General features: G+C 44.6%; 2 protein-coding genes across 2 annotated transcripts in view; one reads left to right on the top strand and one right to left on the bottom strand.

Annotated features, from left to right (window-relative positions):
* Positions 1–5: 5 nt before the first annotated feature.
* On the top strand, positions 6–6154 carry LOC104406762 (chromosome unknown open reading frame, human C2orf40; the record flags this gene model as incomplete). The annotated part of the gene is made up of 4 exons (XM_010015850.1): positions 6–57; positions 760–807; positions 3583–3740; positions 5993–6154. Coding segments are annotated over 4 exons (420 nt in total), but the record flags the coding sequence as incomplete, so codon positions are not given.
* A 6814-nt stretch (positions 6155–12968) lies between these two features.
* UXS1 (UDP-glucuronate decarboxylase 1) overlaps positions 12969–17416 on the bottom strand; it is a gene marked incomplete at its 5' end in the record, with an annotated part of 35793 nt that continues 31345 nt past the window's right edge. The window contains 2 exons of the mRNA XM_010015849.1: positions 12969–13828; positions 15845–15948. Coding sequence (XP_010014151.1) covers positions 13697–13828; positions 15845–15948 — 236 coding nt within the window. The remainder of the gene's footprint in view (positions 13829–15844; positions 15949–17416) is intronic.

Genomic DNA, 17416 nt, shown 5'->3' with positions numbered 1-17416 from the left:
CCGGGGCCGCCCTCCTCTTCCTCCTCTTCCTCCTCCCGCTGCTCTGTGCAGCCCCCGGTGAGTGAGCGCCCGCGGCCGGGACGGGGTGCAGGATGGATACGGGATGCGGGGAGGAAAAACACCACCCGGCGCGTCCTGTGGAGCGGGAAGGAGCCTTCCCCCGGTGTCCCGCACGAGTGAGTGTGTTCGGTCACGCCAAAACTTGTGCAAATTGGCTATCTTGAAGAGCTCGTTTTCCGGAGCAGTAGAGAGCTTGCAGGTCAGATCTGTTGCGCTGCCCGGCCGCGAGCTAAAGCCTTGGATCCCTTCTGGGAAAGGGCTTCTGCAGGAACAGCTTTGGTGTGCTTTGGGACAGGCTGCTAGGCACAATTCTGAAGTAGCCAGGTCATTGGCATGCCCCTCACGCAGTGACCTGGGGTTCCCAGGGTTGTCGTGCTGCCCCGTGCACTGTGTCGCAATACTGGCACTGGCTGCAGTCTTCTGCTGAAAAATATAACGATTTAGTCGGTGAAGAGGCCAGTGTGGGGGTTTTCTTGCCAAGACGAGCTGGGGAGAGGATGTCAGAAGCTTCCCTGCAGCGTATGTTGTGCTCGAGCGTGGAAACGGGAGCAAAGGGAGGCAATGGGAGAAACTTGCTACAGAATTTTGGCTCTTGGGCTGGAGCTATGACAAAAATACTTTCAGCATTCTCTGAAACGTAAACTTTTTTTTGTCCTTTCCTTCTTAGTAAATGTATTGGTTTTATTTTTACTTGTCTAGATGTTTCAAGGGGGAATAAGCTTAAACAGATGCTTCAGAAACGAGAAGGTAAGTGAAGAGACAGTGAAGTGCTTCCCCTTATTTTTCCCTAGTCAGTCGATGTCAGTGGAAACTGCCAACACATTGTCACAGAATTTACAGCTCAAGGCAGACAGCCAGAGGAGCAATGGACAAATGCCCGGTTCAAAGCTGGTAGTGCACAGCTGCTCTCGCTGCATGCCATACCAAAACCTGCCCGCATAAAATCACAGAATGGTTTGGGTTGGAAGGGACCTTAAAGACCATCTAGTTCCAACCCCATTGCCACGGGCAGGGACACCTTCCACTAGACCAGGTTGCTCCAAGCCCCGTCCAACCTGGTAACCTTAAACACTGGTGAACCTAAAACACGCCGGGGAAGGGGCCAGCCACAGCCTCTCTGGGCATCCTGTGCCAGGGCCTCAGCACCCTCACAGTGAAGAATTTATTTCTAATAGCTAACCTAAATCTCCCCTCTGTCAGTTTAAAGCCATTCTCCCTTGTCCTGCCACTACAAGCCCTTGCAAAAAGTCCCTCTCCAGCCTCTTCTAAAGGCCCCCTTTAGGTACTGGAAAGTGTGAATGGAGCCTTCTCTTCTCCAGGCTGAACTGTCTCAGCCTGTCTTCACAGCAGAGGTGCTCCAGCCCTCTGTTCATCTTTGTAACCCTTCTCTGGACTTGCTTCAACAGGTCCACGTCCTTCTTGTGTTGGGGTTCCCCAGAGCTGGATGCAGTACTCCAGGTGGGGTCTCATGTCTGTTTGGGATGTGGTACTGGCAAGGCTGGAGGCTCAAGCTCATCAGAGCCCCCTGTGAAAACCAGGGTTCCCAGCCCCAGGCAGTAAGCTGGCATTTTGCTCCACACAGTGTATAGCATCTACCTTTTCCAGTGTACACATGGCAGACGTGGCATTTAGCTGGTTTATTCTGGGAAGTCACAGTCTTTTCCAAGGAATTACAACACGTGGAAATACTGCTGGCTCAGGTACCGAGAAGAAAATGTGCAAACTGGGCTTGCTTCTGATGCCTTGACTTGTTCCCTTTGTCCTCTGGGCCTCATGTGTGCTTCCTCCTTGGAAGACTGCTTTCTCTACAGGAGCGATGGTGGGCAAGGGCCCAGTGGGCAGATGCACCGAATGGCTCGGGCTTTGAGGGAAAGGGGTGGAAACAGAGCTGGCTGGGACAAGCAGCACTGCAGCAGATGGAGGCAGGCTGAAACAGCCTAGAAGTTCTAGTGTCCTCCCCTCAGCCTGCTCCATGTCTAAGGCAAAGAATTTGCACCCCCCACAGAGGGGAATCCCACTTTCTGCAAGGCTGCCTAACTTCTCACTGCTTTCTTCCTGGCATCACCCACCACCTCTTTGCCAGCCCTAAGGCATGTGCCCCATCCACAGCTCTTTTCCTTGCACTTGCAGATAGGAGTGACTACTTGCTGCAGGCAACCCTGCCTGTGCCCAGCAGCAATCCACTTGTTTGTTCAGGTCCCCTGATGAGAGGGACCACCCAAAGGAAGGCTTTTGCAGCACGCAAGCACCATGGCCTAGACCAGGGAGAAATGCAAAGCCCTGAACTTATGATGGGGGGAATATGTAGCCCCCTAATTCCAGCCTCACTCCCCTTTTCCAGTTGTGTGATGAAGTGAGCAGGCGAAGTGCACAGTGCAGGTTCCCTCGCTGGCAGTGTCCCTTGTGCAGGGCTCATTGACATGACATGTGTTCAGCGGTCCCGCTTCTCAGTCACAGCACCCAGCTTGAGCGCACGGGGAGTTATCAGTTTCCAGCTCATCACCGCAGGGCAGCCTGCTGCTTCCCACTCCTCCTGCGACAACTCATCTATCGCCTTTACCTCCTGAAACTCCTTCCCTCGGCAGTCCTTCACCTCCCACCGTGAGTCTGCCCGGCTCCTACTTCAAAGTGTTTCACATTTCCACCTCACTTTCCTGTCTGCCCCAGCCTCTTCCCTCGCGTCCTCTCAAAATTCCTATCCACATCCACATTCCTGGTCTCTGCCTCATTGCAGCAAACTCTGTGAAGACAAGGCATTCCTCCTAGTCATACACATGCTTCTTGTTCAATGGGAAAGCCAAACATCATACCATGTTTTATCATTTCCATGTGTGGCAGGGGGGTAGCCTGTCCTCACATCCACACCTTTTGGCGGTACATAAATTCCTCTAGCAGCCATAGAAAACTGCCTGCCCTTAGGCATGGGGCAAGCCAGATGACACGCCTGGGTCCAGCAGGTTGAGGGCATTCCCACGTATCCACCAAACAGTGTTCTGTGAAAGCCTGATGGGCTTTTATTTTCAGGCATAGAGGGCATTTAGTGGCACTTGTTATTTAAAAGCTACATAGCAGGTTCAAAAATCTATCTTTTTATGTGGGCCGTCCTTCACCCTGGTAAGTTAACAGTGTTTCTCCAGCCTCTTCAGGCTTCTTAACTTCACCTCTCATCTCCATTCCCATTTCTGCAACAGCAGCACAGAGGCCAGCCTGCTCTCCTCAAAGCACAAATCCCCTGTGTATATGCTCTTTGAGTTTGGGTCTATTTATTTAAATTCCTTATTAGCTTCTGTCTTTGAGCTCAGAACAGCTTTTCAAAAATCCAAGTGGATGGAGGTAGCCGAGGAATCCTATTACATCAATGACTCCTGGGTTTATTACTGTTCCTGCTCTCACATACATCACACTGCCAAGCACAAAGGTGATGGCATGATGCAAGAAGCGTTTCCTTACTTGCTGCAAGCTTCAGGCTGACTAAAAATTTCCTGGCATGCCTTTTTGGGGGTTGGGGGGGGTTAATTTCAGACCCTGTTGCCATGAAGCCCGAGGTGTCAGTGAAAGAAACAACGGCCAAGGAGTTCCTAAACAGCCTGAGACGCCAGAGGCGCCAGCTATGGGACAGGAGCCAGCCTGACGTACAGCAGTGGTACCAGCAGTTCCTCTACCTGGGGTTTGATGAGGCGGTGAGTAAAAAGCTTTCAGGGGTCAGTAGGGCTTCAGGGTGTGTGGCTGCAAGAGTGGACACACAGCCATGGGGGCAACCAGGGAGAAGCTGCCCCACTTCTGGTCATGGAAGTAGCAAAGTTTCTAAAAAGCAGATATTGCTCAGAAATGTAAGCTCTGTTGTTTTTTAGAGATTTCTACCTTATTTTGTTGATAGAAAAACTGACATTCAAATCTTGCGTGGAGTTTTTGGCTGTGACTGATCTTAGCTTAATAAATTGCAAATGGATGTATAAACAAAGCTTGCTTTGAGAAACAGGCAGGAAGACCCAAAGCAATCAATCGTATTTCAGGAAATTAATTTGGCAGCTTCAACCTAATCAATTTACTTTTAAACATGCTGAGAAATACACACCAAGCTGGTCATGATTGGCATTCCTTAACGAAATTGCACTAACAATATGTAGCTAGTGCATGCCTGGGCCTCCATGGTATGGGCAGCTCCTGATCATTGTGAGCACTGGCTGCTGAGCCTCGACTATGAATGTGAAAGGAAAACCATTTGATAATGTGCAGCCAACCTCTCTTCAAATGAGAATCATAGAATCACAGAATGGTTTGGGTTGGAAAGAACCTTAAGACCATCTAGTTCCAACCCCCCTGCCATAAGCAGGGACACCACACACTAGACCATGTCTCCCAAGGTTCTGTCCTACCTGCCCTTAAACACCGCCAGGGATGGAGCATTCACAACTTCCTTGGGCAACCCATTCCAGTGCCTCACCACCCTCACTGTGAAGAACTTCTTCCTTATATCTAATCTAAACTTCCCTTGTTTAAGTTTAAAGCCATTACCCCTTGTCCTACCACTACAGTCCCTAATGAAGAGTCCCTCCCCAGCATCCTTATAGGCCCCCTTCAGATACTGGAAGGATTTATTTTTTAAAAACCAGTTAATTTGTAAAAACACTGGATTGGAATCAAGTGTTCACAGCTCTGCATAAAGCTCTAGTAAACAGATGCTGAAATAGGGTGGAAAAATGTGCATTTAGTTGCAGTCTCACATGTTAATAAGAGGTAAAAATAGTTATAGATGCTGAATTTTTGGCTTCTGTTAGCTGCATGAATGTGTTTAATGAGATTGCACTGGCACGGGCAAGCTGGAGAACATTTTGGACCTTCATGCTATGTGGATTGCTTAAAGATGAACACACTTATTTTCAAAGCTGGAACGATTAGAAAAATAATCCTTTACTTGGACTGAAATAATGAAGGATACTTTTTTGTTTTATCTCCTGGGCATCATGCAGATAAAAGTGACTTTTTAACATCATGGCTATAGCACCCTCCCCCAACAGGAATAGGAAAAATAGGCAAAGTGGTTTTATACATCAGAAACTAAAGACTGGGGGCAAATACCGAGAAATAATAAGGACAAACCATGTAGATAAGACAAATTCTCCTCTGAGTTCCTGTGTGCATTTCGAAAACTGAAATGAGGTCTGTTGTGGGATACAATGAATCTGCTTAGTAGCTTTTCTTGAGTATTAAGACACAGTTTTAACAATGAAATAACTGTTTGTTCCAAGCAAAGGACTTGGGCCATACTTATCCATTGTGTATTTTGCAAAACTTTTTTTTCCAATTCTCAGCCAAAAATATTTCCAAAGAGTCATTCAGATGGAAAGGCTTTGGCTTGGCAAGTATTTGATATCCTTGCACACATTTTTTCCTCTACTGTTGTGAGCAAAGTTGAACTGCTTATTGCATTTCCGTAGCTAGAAGGCTGCACTGTACCTTCATTTTTACCCATGCAAAATGGGAGCAAAAGGATCACAGGCATAAAGCCCATTGCACCCACTGTGCAGTCAGGGTCATTGTCATTAAAGGCGTGGGGCCCTGGAGAACCAAACCTTTAGATTTTTAAGTATGAACCATTAAAATGTTTTTATTGTCCACCACGGAAAAGGTAACAGAAACATTAAAGGTGCTCAGTGAGCGTCTCAGTTTAAGCACTTCACAGGGGGCAGAGGGTGTCGGGATGAGTCCCATATGGGGCTGGGCAGGACTATTACTGCACTCGGGACCCTGATAAATCCCATAGAGAATGGAGGTACAAGTCACAGAACCCACAGAGCTAAAGATTTCATTTTGGCAAGTACACAAAGGATCTGAATTTCTGAAAGAGACAAAATGAACCTGTTGCACTATTTCTGTTTCTCTCTCTTTGTCATAGAGTTTAGGCTAGGAAAGTGTTCTCTTTTGTCCACAGAAATTTGAAGATGACATGTCCTACTGGACCAGCTTAGGCCGTGCTCGCAATGAATACTATGGTGGATACTACCAGCACCACTATGATGAAGACTCACCGATTGGTCCACGAAATCCACACACTTTCAGGCATGGAGCAGGTGTCAACTATGATGATTACTAATGCCATTTATCCTACCACAGTTGGTGCCTACAGGGTTGCACTGTGTGAGGCCAAGTCCTCCTCCCTCAGCCAGAATGACCCCGCTTTCATTCTATTAATGCAAAGCAGCAAAAGAACCGCCACACTCCGACAAAAGCAACGTGACTTTTTTAATTATTGTTACTTAGTAGCACACTCTATATAAAGTGTTACAGAAATAAAGCTTTTTTTGATAAAGAAGTTGCCATTATTTAGTAGAGTTTGCAACACCAAGTTTCATTCCAACTGTATTACTACAGATCGCTTTTTAAAGGGCTTTTTCACTTGTTTTCCTGCAATCAATCGCAAAATTACGTTATATCATCTAGTTTGGCATAGTATAAGCCAGTGCATTTCAGATGTGCCGGCTCATTCAGACTTATGCCAACAAACAAATCGAGTTACTCTTGGGGGAAAAGAAAAAACACCCAAGCATTCCTCTCAACTGAAGTGCTGCCTTGTTGCCTCCTCTGCTGTTTCCGTACCTACCGCACACAGCCCTCCAGACCGGGGTGACACGGCACTTCTGCAGTTCCTGTTGGGCAAGGACAGACGTTCACAAAAGCTAAATTCAGTGTGGAGGAGCTCCCCTACCTGCAAAGCCTGTGAAAGGAAAGGATTCTCCAGGGAAGGGGCTCAGTGCAGCAGTCTGACTTCAGAGGCAATTGCTGAGATGCACAGCATTTAGCCTGAGTGGCCCCAACCATTCCCAGGCACGATAACCCAAAGGTTATCTTTGATGAATACTCCCCTTTGTGTCCTTTCCACTGAGCAACAAGCTTTCGGGCGAGCTCGACACTGAATAAAATAACAAACTAAGCTATTTAAAATGAGGTTAGTATCAGACAGCATCCAACACAGTCCCCAGGTGCAATTTCCTACCACGAAGTTCTCTCTATCCCCAATTCAAACTGGAGTCTACGCACGTTATCAAAATATATCAGAGCTTGGGCATTTGCTAGTGAAGAGCAGTGGATTAGAGGGGGGTTGGTTAGTGGGGTTAAGATCCTCAAAATACAACCTGCTTTTCTACCACAGCAACATCAGCCACGTTGTTGCTGCTCTCTTGTAAAATCCTCATGCAGACCTAAATCCAGGAGGGAGATTTCAATTGTCAGGGGCTTCAGGAGGAGCTTGGTGGGGGAAAGAGATCGGGCAGGTGAGAAAGGGTGGCTGCTCCACAGCTTCTGGAGCTGAAACATCAGGATAAAGGGAGATGAAATGTGTACTGCAAACTGCAGCAGGCAGAGAAGACAGCATTGGGTGTTTCGGCTGTCTGTCATCTAAAGCTTACTAGAAATCTCCAGAGCATGGGTCATGGTAACACCATTCTTTACACTTCACTTCTTTCTTAACTCTGAGTGTACTTCCTAATCTTCCACTTAAAGCCCCCACTGTGTGATGGAGTGGTGTCTAGGACAGGCAGCCCAGCAATATCCAGCTCCCTGCAGGAACGCTTCCAGGGAGACAGCTTTTTGCTGAGGGAGCCAAACTGAACAAACACGTTAGTCACTTCTGTTCTGCACGTACAGATACACACTGGAGTAACACGCTCCAAAACCTCAGCTTCCCCTAGATTTCGGAAGGCTTGCTTTTAGCAGAATCCTTGCCAGTTTAATCACTTTAATACTGGTGTATTTCCGTGGTAGAAGAGCCTTTATTCCAAATACGGAATAATCGCATTCTGAGTCAAGCACGCACTCCTTTGCACAGTTGGAAAACACCTATTCCTAGAAGAATAATTCCATTTTGGTGTCCTAGCAAAAAAGTGCACTGAATTTGGCGCCATTTGAACCATGATGGTAATTTCCATCATTTCCCAGAATTTACAACTGGGAATTCAGAGCTGCTGAATAAGGAAGAATAAAGTGCTGCAAATAAACACCAGCTCTTCCTAGGCCTTTGTAAGCTGTGCCTGTTCCTGCAGACTGACTCAGCCCAGCAGCTTTCCGTGATTTGCAGGCTCACAACAAAGCTGCAATCTCTCTCTTCTGGATTCTCCAAGAGAAACAATAAAAATAAGAACCTCTTCCATTATGTTGTGTTGCAGGCTGAAGTCTCCCTGGGATAGAGTTAGCTTTCTTCATAGCGACATGCGTGATGCCATGTCCTAGATTTGTGACTAGACCAGCACTGATAACAGGCTGATGTTTCTGGTGCTGTCCAAGGGTGCTTGCACAGCACCAGGGCTGCCTGCTTCTCATGCTGTCCCCCAGCAAGTAGGCAATGGTGGGTGAGAGGGTGGGAGGCTACAGAGCTGGGACAGCTGACCCAAACTGGCCAATTCCATACCATATAACGACTTGCTCAACATTAAAAGCTGGAAAGAGGAAGAGAGGGGGTGAGGGGTTCTATCTTCCACAGCAGCCATTGCTCAGGGAGTGGCCTTTGCATCACTTTTTTTCCCTTTTTTCCTTCATTTATTAAACTGCTTTTATCTCAACCCTCGTTTGCTCATTTCTGCTTTCATACTCCCCTCTGTCCTGTTGTGGGAGGGGAGTGAATGGCTGCGAGGGTACTGGGCTGCTGGCTGAGGTCAACCCACCCCATGGCAATAGCTCTGAGGAGAGGGCACCCTCCTTCTCGCAGAAGGGTGCACCTACCTAGAAGTGTAGCAGTGGTGATAGTGCAGAAGTACATGCAATAAGCTGCAGAGAAACCAAGTATGAGCAGTCACAGGTTTGGGCAAAAGGAGGAAGACCACTAAAAAGCAAAGTTTGGCAGCATGCATGGAGTGCTCCTAAGTTAACTACATAAAGTTAATTTCCTGTTGATTTTTTTGTGTCCCAAAACACAGCCAAAAACTGTGCACCCCTGCACAGCCTTTCCACTATGCACTTTGCATCGCTGTTATCAACCCCAGCCACCCCATGGAGGGGGGTCTTCATTCCCCTTAAGTTCCTACTTGTAACACAAACACGTTGAGGGTGGGGAATGGGCACTTTATCACAGGACTGCTCCCCAGGTGGAAGATGTAGGTTTCCTTGCTCAAAGCAGCTTTCCCTGCAGTGGGTCAGAGCCCAGATTGCTGTGCTTGGCTTTGATAATACTTAAGGCCACCCCAAAGTTCCCTGTGGCTTCATGATTTGGACCTTCTAGCTGCTTCAGCCATGGCATGGCCAAGGGATTCAGAGGATCCTCCTCCCTCCAGAGAAGCGTGTCAGAAACTAGGGAAAACAGCAAGAATGAACCAGCTGGTGCTTGTTCCAGCTTGTACATGGCAACAAAACAAGGTGGATGGAAGTTGTTGCCACATTTGTTATTATGGAATAGGCAAGTGAGAGTGGGGAAAGGGAGTAGGAAAAGGAATAGAGAACCAGAGTCTGGGGGTTTTTATGCTAGAAATATGAAGTGCTGTTTCAGCAAAATCTCCCTGTCTTGGAATCACATTCAGGAACCTCCTGCCATACAACAGAAGCCATGTTTTTCTCCAGAGCAATCGCTGCTGTTCCCGGTAGCTCTAAGGAGTCAGAGCTGCAAATAAAGCATTCTCTTCTGCCACCACTTGTGATCCAAGCACAGGGAAATGTTCACAATGGAGCAAGTATGGATTTGTGGTAGCTGCGTTCCCACTGATTTCAGGGAGGGGATGTACAGGTGGACTAGCAATGCTGAGTGCACGCTTCCCCTGCTAGTAACAAAGCACTTCTTCCTGTAGACAGGTCTTGTCTGATCAGCCTTTAAGAACCTTCAAGGACTTCTTGGCCTCAAGCAGCATTAACTCAATACTAATAAGACTGGGGACTAATGCAATCCATCACACTAATCAAAGCCCCCGTTTGCCCTCTGTTATCCTGTTCTCTAAGGCTAATGAATTTATGCAACTGTGTGTCTTCCCCCCTTCTCCCTTGCCTCTTTCTCTCAACTCTGAAACTCAATTCCAACCCTGACTAAAGTGAAAGTTTTCTTAAATATATTATATTCCTGGAAATGCATTAAGAAAATAGATGACAGAGACATTCATAAATGCCAGAGGGCGATGAGCTCACTGGCTACTTAACCCACAGAGTCCATATACATTAAGAGAAATGCAAACACCCCAGGCACAGGAAGACTGTCAGATCAGATCATGATTTGTCCATATGGAAAAAATCTAACCTAAACAGGACACTTCTCTAGACTATATATTCATGGAACTACTTGAAATAAATTTGGTCTCCAAACCCCACTATAGCTTGTCTATAGACCAGCAATGTGGTTTACAGTGCTCCTGAGCAGCCTACATAGAGAAATAAAGCAACAGGACATCATGTTTAAAAGAAATAAATCATAAAATCCAACTGTGGATCTCCCACTGTGGTAACTTCCAGCAGCAGGAGTCATCCTCCCTGTGAGGTTCAGGATGCCTTGCACACATCTACTAGAAGGCTGATCTCTGTCGCCAGCAACAAGCTGGCCATTTCACCAGACCTCTGCTACACTGCATATCCTCTGAGAAAGGAAGACATGCATCTAACACCGGCTGAACTGCCTGTTCGTGCAGATCACTGTGACTAAATAGGCACTTCAATGCATCTATTTATATGTCATGTTAGTTCTACCTTGCCTGCCCGCCCAGGTGTCAGCAGAAAATCCCAGATTTCCTGAACATCCCCCCCCACCCCGTTACAATGCATTCTATTACAGCATGGAAATGAGAACATGTCTCAGCTTCATCTACTCCCAAGCCCTATGTTTCCAAGCTTTCAGTGCTGTGTTCGACCGCTCTCCATCAGAAGTAGCTCTCCTGGCAAGGCAGCCGCTGTTTCTTACCTGTGGTTCCCTGCAGATGCGATGCTTCTTTCTCCTACCGAGACGTGAAACCCCAGATGGGAGCAGAGAGCATCTGCCTTCTCAAAGACTCAGTTCAGACCAGGCAAATTACCCCAGACTTTCAGTCTTAAGCACCTGAGGAGTGTGTTTTAACAGCCACAGTTCATGCCTTTCGAATCAGCTAGTAGGCCAGTCACTGGCTTCAGACACAAAGAGTGGCAACAGCTGCCTCAGCTGCTGTTTCTGGAAGACACAATTTAGAATGAAGACATGAACTGAACTAAGAACTTCTGAAACAAAAGCTAGAAACAGTGCAAGGAAAGTAGCAAATCAATACAGCCTGCTGCTCAAGCCCAGTGGGAGGCATGCCACACACTAACAGATCAGTTGTATTGGTATCAGCCATTTGCCCTCTCTCTGATTTCCTGCTTTTATGAAGGAAGTCAGGCTGTGAAGTAACCTAAAAAGCTTTTAAAGTCATGTCTGTAGTATCGAAACGTTCAAACTTTGTAAAGGATCTTCAGAAGCATGCTTGTTCCAGTGCAGTGTACATATTTTGCACTGGAGAAGCCATCAGATTAAATGGAAAACAGCCTTGGAAGTAACAGCTGGTACCCACAGCTCCCATCGATTCTCAGTGGCTGCTCTAAATGTTAGACTAGGGCTGCAGCCTTGTGCACCACCTCTTCATAGATGTGTTGCATCCAACGGCAAAATTTGCATGAGGAGTAAAACATAAGGAGAAAGGAACACCTTCCCCCAAATATAGTCTAGAGTTTAAGGGTTAAAACCAGTATGCTGGGAGCTGATGAACAGTTCTCACCACAGAACTATTAATGTGGGCACTACTTTCACATATATCCAGCTGTGGTTTTGAGTATAGGGAGAGGCTGTGCTTTGTGCACTGTGTATCAGTAATGACGGCTTATAGCACATTTGGAGTATGCACAGCACAGTGTACTTTTCAGGCATTTTAATATGGAATAAATGTCCAGATCAACTAGTACCCAGAAAAAGGCTTCAGACAACAGCAGACTGCAAGCTACTCAGCTGTGTAAAAGATGAAGGCAATGTATAGTACCTAAATTCTACCTCTGAGTCCAGATAGGTAAAATGGTCTTTGGCTCCCCATCTTAGTTGCATGGCAGATTTCCACTGAAAGAAAACCTGTCCACATGAGCAGGGAAGAAACTGTTTTGCCTTGAAAGGATTGCTGCAAACCCAGTCCAGACAAGGCACACAAATGAACACAGCAGCCCCATCATTGCTGGAGTCCTGGGGAACTTTACCAGACAGACTGGATGGGGCTCCAAGCCTTGCAAGCACCGTGAGGCTTTGACGCGTGATGTGCTTGGACAAGGGGGCCAAAATACCACACTGGTCCTAGGGTCTTCCCTAGGTCTGGGCATCACGTCACCACTACAGGTAACTCCCACTTTGATCATCAGTCTAAAGATATTCAAAAGCTAATAAAACATCAAACTTGAATGAGTTAAAGTCAACCCACTTTGCTTGTTAAAATTTAGGATACTGAAGTGGCACTAAGCCAAAATACCTTTTAAAAATCCTCTACCAATCTCCTCTCCTAGGTATCCAGTCTCAGGTATTAAAAATAAAGGGGAACTATTAAAAATGAAAGGAACTGGTTGGTTTTGGTGGTGTTTTTCTGTTGTTGTGTGTTTGCTTGGGGTTTTTTTTTTTTTTGTTTGTTTGAAAGCATTGACTGGCAATTCAATAATTGCTTAACAAGAAAACATTTCCTCAGCTAGGGAGGCTGAAGTTGGACTCTACAGTTTAAAAGAAGCCCTATACTCCTGCATCACTATCAACTATCTGGTTTGGAGTAAGTCATGACAGTTTTGTCCAATCTATTCCAACAGAGATCCTGCAGCCCTTCCTGCATATCTATTGAGAGACAAGCAATGAAAACCCAAAGTTACTAACTTTGAGGCAATTATTTACAGACTTACTTTCTAATCAATACACAATGAACACATGGATGTGTAATGCTAGAGACGTGCCCACAGTGAAACCCTGAAACCAGTAAAGAGAAGTTTCAATATTTTATTAAAATAGCATATTCAACCACTGTAACCAATTATACATTAACTTTATTCCCAGAGTACGCACAACACAGTAGTGATTCAAAATATCCTTATTCATGGTAATCAATGAAAATATCTCAAATTCAAGTGTACAACTAAAACTAAACCTTTGAAAAAAATCTCTCCTTTAAAGAATACATAAAGCTCTCATACAGAATTCTTTTAAATTCCTCTATACGTAGATGTCGGTGTCTCTCACCTGACAATACCACTAGCTTTTTTCTTATGCATAGTAGAACATCTCATATTTTATAGTACCCATTTTATAAATAAATTGGCATTTTCCATCCCGTTTGTGTTTATCTTCAGCTTCACAAAGAAACCAGTAAATAAAACTGTCAAGGACAGTCACAACAAAATGATCTCACAGCAAGATATAAAACTTGAAGATACTAAAAGATGCTTCTACTCTATTTTACATAAAAAGACAGATTTAAAAAGTGCAAGGCAAGATTTGCAGGGGAAGGGGAATATTTGTTTGTTATTTTTAGGCACATCCACTTCTTTAAAGCAAGCTTCAGAATGAAATTCCAGTTTGTTCTTCATGATACCTGTGTTCCAAAGTCTCTCTCAAATTAAAAAAGAAAAACAAAAAAGAAAAAAAAAAAGAAAAAAAATTACATCCGTCAAATGTCAAGCAAGGAATTTCCTGTCCAACCAACAGTCTTCAGTTATGTCTTGTTCTTCCTTTTTTCATCCTTGCAGGTTTCGGTTTGGGAATATACTGATTGTTTGCCTGATACTCAAGTTCTTTACGGAAGTAATGAATTGCTTTATTCAAACCTTCTTCCAGTGGGACCTGTTCCCAAAAGCGAGAAGAGAATCATATCATTCTAAGTTCACATCAGCCCTTTTCATAATAGTATCTTTTTTAATACAGCTATCAAAAGACTGCTGGAAGTCTCATTCTTAGTCAATGTAAGTATTAACAGCACCACATACTGGTTACTTCTTGGCACTGCTGATGTGTCTTAGCTTTTAAGCATGAGATACATTTTCCTACATAGTAAGTCAAAAACCCCAAAAATTTAAATCTCCAGCAGGTGGTTATGATTGGTCTGTTTATACACAATTCTTCAATTCCTAATGCACTGGAAGAGACAAGCATGCAGAAATTTAAGCCCCTTCTGTTATTAATGACTGAAGATCCTCTTTTACAGTGTCTCACAGACTGGTTATAAAGGTGGTAGGTTTTGTTTTTGGGGGTTTATTTTAGTTAAGTTTTTACTTCTTCAGTGCTCCATTGGTATACAGAAAAAGGGATACAAATTATTATCCAGCATCTCATTTGGTATCCTTAAATCCTATACAAATAATTGTAAGTCTTCATATTCCGTGTCTGTAATTTAAACACTACAATTTACAGATGGGAACAACAGAAATACTATCCCCTTTTCTCAGGAGCCATATGCTGTGACATGTTCACTGGTAATATCATCAACACAGGACGATAAAATAGCAGCACAAGAACTACTTGCCTTGATGTACCAACACTGTAACTACTACTTCAGAGTAAGTTTTGTTACTGACTGTGCCAAACACAGAAGGTCAGAAGTAAAAAGTTAACTGTTTTAAATCTTTTGTGATTGTAACACTTGCTACTGTCCTTGTGCTTTCAGGCACAGTCTATTTATATTGGGTGCCTCTGTGAATCCTTTCAGAATGGTCTGGAGTTGCCTTTTTCTTTTAATAGGCTTACATTTACTAGATAGGTTCACATGTTTCCTGGAAAGATTTTTGTCTGCAAATCTAAAGAAGCCTACAAACCACTGTGCTATCTAGAATGGGGAGCTAAGAAAGTCACACCTTTTCTGGAGATTAAGTACACCTTATTTCCCCAAAGAAACCAGCTCTTATCATCAGCCTTGCCCAGTTATATGTAGTTAACTTCACCAAAAAGATTGAGAAAGGAAAAACCAGCAACCACGGCCATTTTGCATATTAGCTCTGCAGAACCACCAGAGTCTTGACATCACCTCAGGTGGCTGGTAACTAAGCTGTTGAGATGACAGACATTATTGTGGATGCTGAGATATTAGACTAACCCTGAGCATGTTTCAAGCTTATCAACACACAGAACAAGCCCTGAACATTTCTACATATGATACCTGTAATCCAAAATAAGGGCTTCTTATTCTGGTTTACTTTAGTCTAACAGAATAGAAAAAGATAAAGATGTGTCATCTCTCTGGCTAGCTCCTGTTTTGCTCGAGTTCCACATATTTCCCTTTAAACAAATTCTAAAAACCACAACATTTTTCTGGTGGTCATATTTCTCCCTATTAATCCAAATAAACTTTTTTGGTTACAGTGTTATAGGTAATCTTATAAATGGTCTTACTCCAAAGATTTTCTAAAAATATTTAGTTTAAATAAAAGCAAATTTTCCCTTCTGTAAGGCATGTTACCACAGCAAAACAGGAATGAGGATTACAGCAACAACAGCAAACTCATTAGCTCTCGTAACTGTGTACCACGTATTTCAAGGGATCCAATGGGCTTACAGAAAGGCAGACACTTCATAACACGCATGTGTAAAAGTTTAAAATGGCTATCCTACCAATGGGTTTTTTCTACTTAAATATCTTACAAATGCTAATCTGCTCTTCTGCACGGCACAGGCCATCCAATCTTGCCCAGCAGTTCCTCAATCATGAGCTAGGGCAGCGTATGAGAGACAGCCTTTTAAACAACTGTCCTGGAGATTGTCTTGAGTGCATATTCTGATAACCAAAATGTATCGTTATAATGTAGTCCTCCATCCCCCTCTGCCATCCTGTGTTTCTGCATACAACAAAAATACAGTTGTACATACCACAGGTTCCCAGCCAAGCAATAACTTGGCTTTTCTGATGTCAGGTTTTCGTTTCTGAGGGTCATCCTGTGCTTCTGAGAGAAACTGGATTTCACTCCCACTGCCTATTAAACGAGAGACTATGTGTTATCATCTGCAAGTCACTATGCTTTAACACTTACATCTTTCCTACCTATTGGAGCATCAGTTTTTCTGCAGCTTTCTGCTTCATAATTCTACCATTGAACTGCTTTCCACAGACACAGCTGCACTGCATGCAACAGCTGGGTCAATGAGCTGTTCCACAGCAACACAGATTCATAAAGCATTTCACACAGATTTCTGCATGGATTCACAGAAAGTTATGCTTGACCAGTCTAATAACCTTCTATGATGAAATGACTGATTAGGCAGGTCCTTGTGGACACCAACCTGCATGTGAACCAGCCATGTGCCTTTGCCACCAAGAAGACAAATTGCATCCTGGGCTGCAGTAGGAGCAATGCTGCCAGCAGGTGAAGGGAGATGATCTCTGCCCTCTACTCAGCACTGGTGTGATATGTCTGAAGGGCTGACACCAGTTCTGGGTTCCCCAGTACAAGAGAGACATGAGCATACTGTAAAGGGTCCAACAAAGGGCCATGAAGATAAAGGGACTGGAGTCCCTACACTGTGAGGAGAAGCTGAGAGAGCTGGGACTCTCTCAGCCTGGAGAAGAGAAGGCTCTGGGGGATTTTATCCATGTGGATAAATACCTGATGGGAGGAGTAGAGAAGAAGGAGCCAGGCTCTTTTCAGTGGTGCTCAAAGACAGGGCCAGAGGCAATGAACACAAACTGAGGTTCCCCTTGAACATCAGGAAATGCTGTTTTACTGAGGGTGACCAAGCACTGGCACAAGTTGCCCAGTGAGGCTGTGGAGTCTCCATTCTTGGAGACACCCAAATGGAGCCTGGACATGGTTCTGGGCCACTGCTGGCTCTAGGTGGCCCTGCTTGAGTAGAAAGATTGGGACCAAATGATCTTCAGAGGTCCCTTCCAACCTCAACAATTCTGTGATTCTGTTAGCACTTTTGCACTGTAAGACTTCACTTCCTCTTTGCCCACACTCTCCAGTCTGATTTAAATAGCCAACATAGTACTTGCCTTTCCTCACAACAATACACAGAAACAGGCCTATTTCTCTAACCAAATCTAGCAAATAGTTTACATGCCATGTTACCAAGGGATTTTAAGGATGTAGAACTAAACCACCTCTCTGAGCAGAATGAAACAGATCAAGTTGTTTGTGAACAAACAGACAACAATTACTCTATGTGCCTGATGGGTTTGGTGCTGTGATTTTTAATTTCTTTCCCTGATCTGCGGAGTCACAGAAGTTTTAAAGAGGGGATAATCTGCTATTAGAAACATCACATGCAGCAGCTTCTGGACCATATGTTTGAACTCGGCTTTTTCAGATCCCTCAGAAACAATTCTGGAATCTACAGACTGAAAACCCTTGGCTAATCAGTATGTTTCATCTCATTAAGAAGCCACACTAGAAGACTAAGCATAGTCATTCACTTCCATTCTTGAGAAATCTGATTTGCTAC

The sequence above is a fragment of the Nestor notabilis genome, unplaced genomic scaffold (genome assembly GCF_000696875.1).
Source record: "Nestor notabilis isolate BGI_N333 unplaced genomic scaffold, ASM69687v1 scaffold5426, whole genome shotgun sequence".
NCBI classification, from domain to species: domain Eukaryota; kingdom Metazoa; phylum Chordata; class Aves; order Psittaciformes; family Psittacidae; genus Nestor; species Nestor notabilis.
The sequence above is the reverse complement of the archived record's forward strand: the minus strand, read 5'-3'. Positions and strand labels throughout refer to the sequence as shown.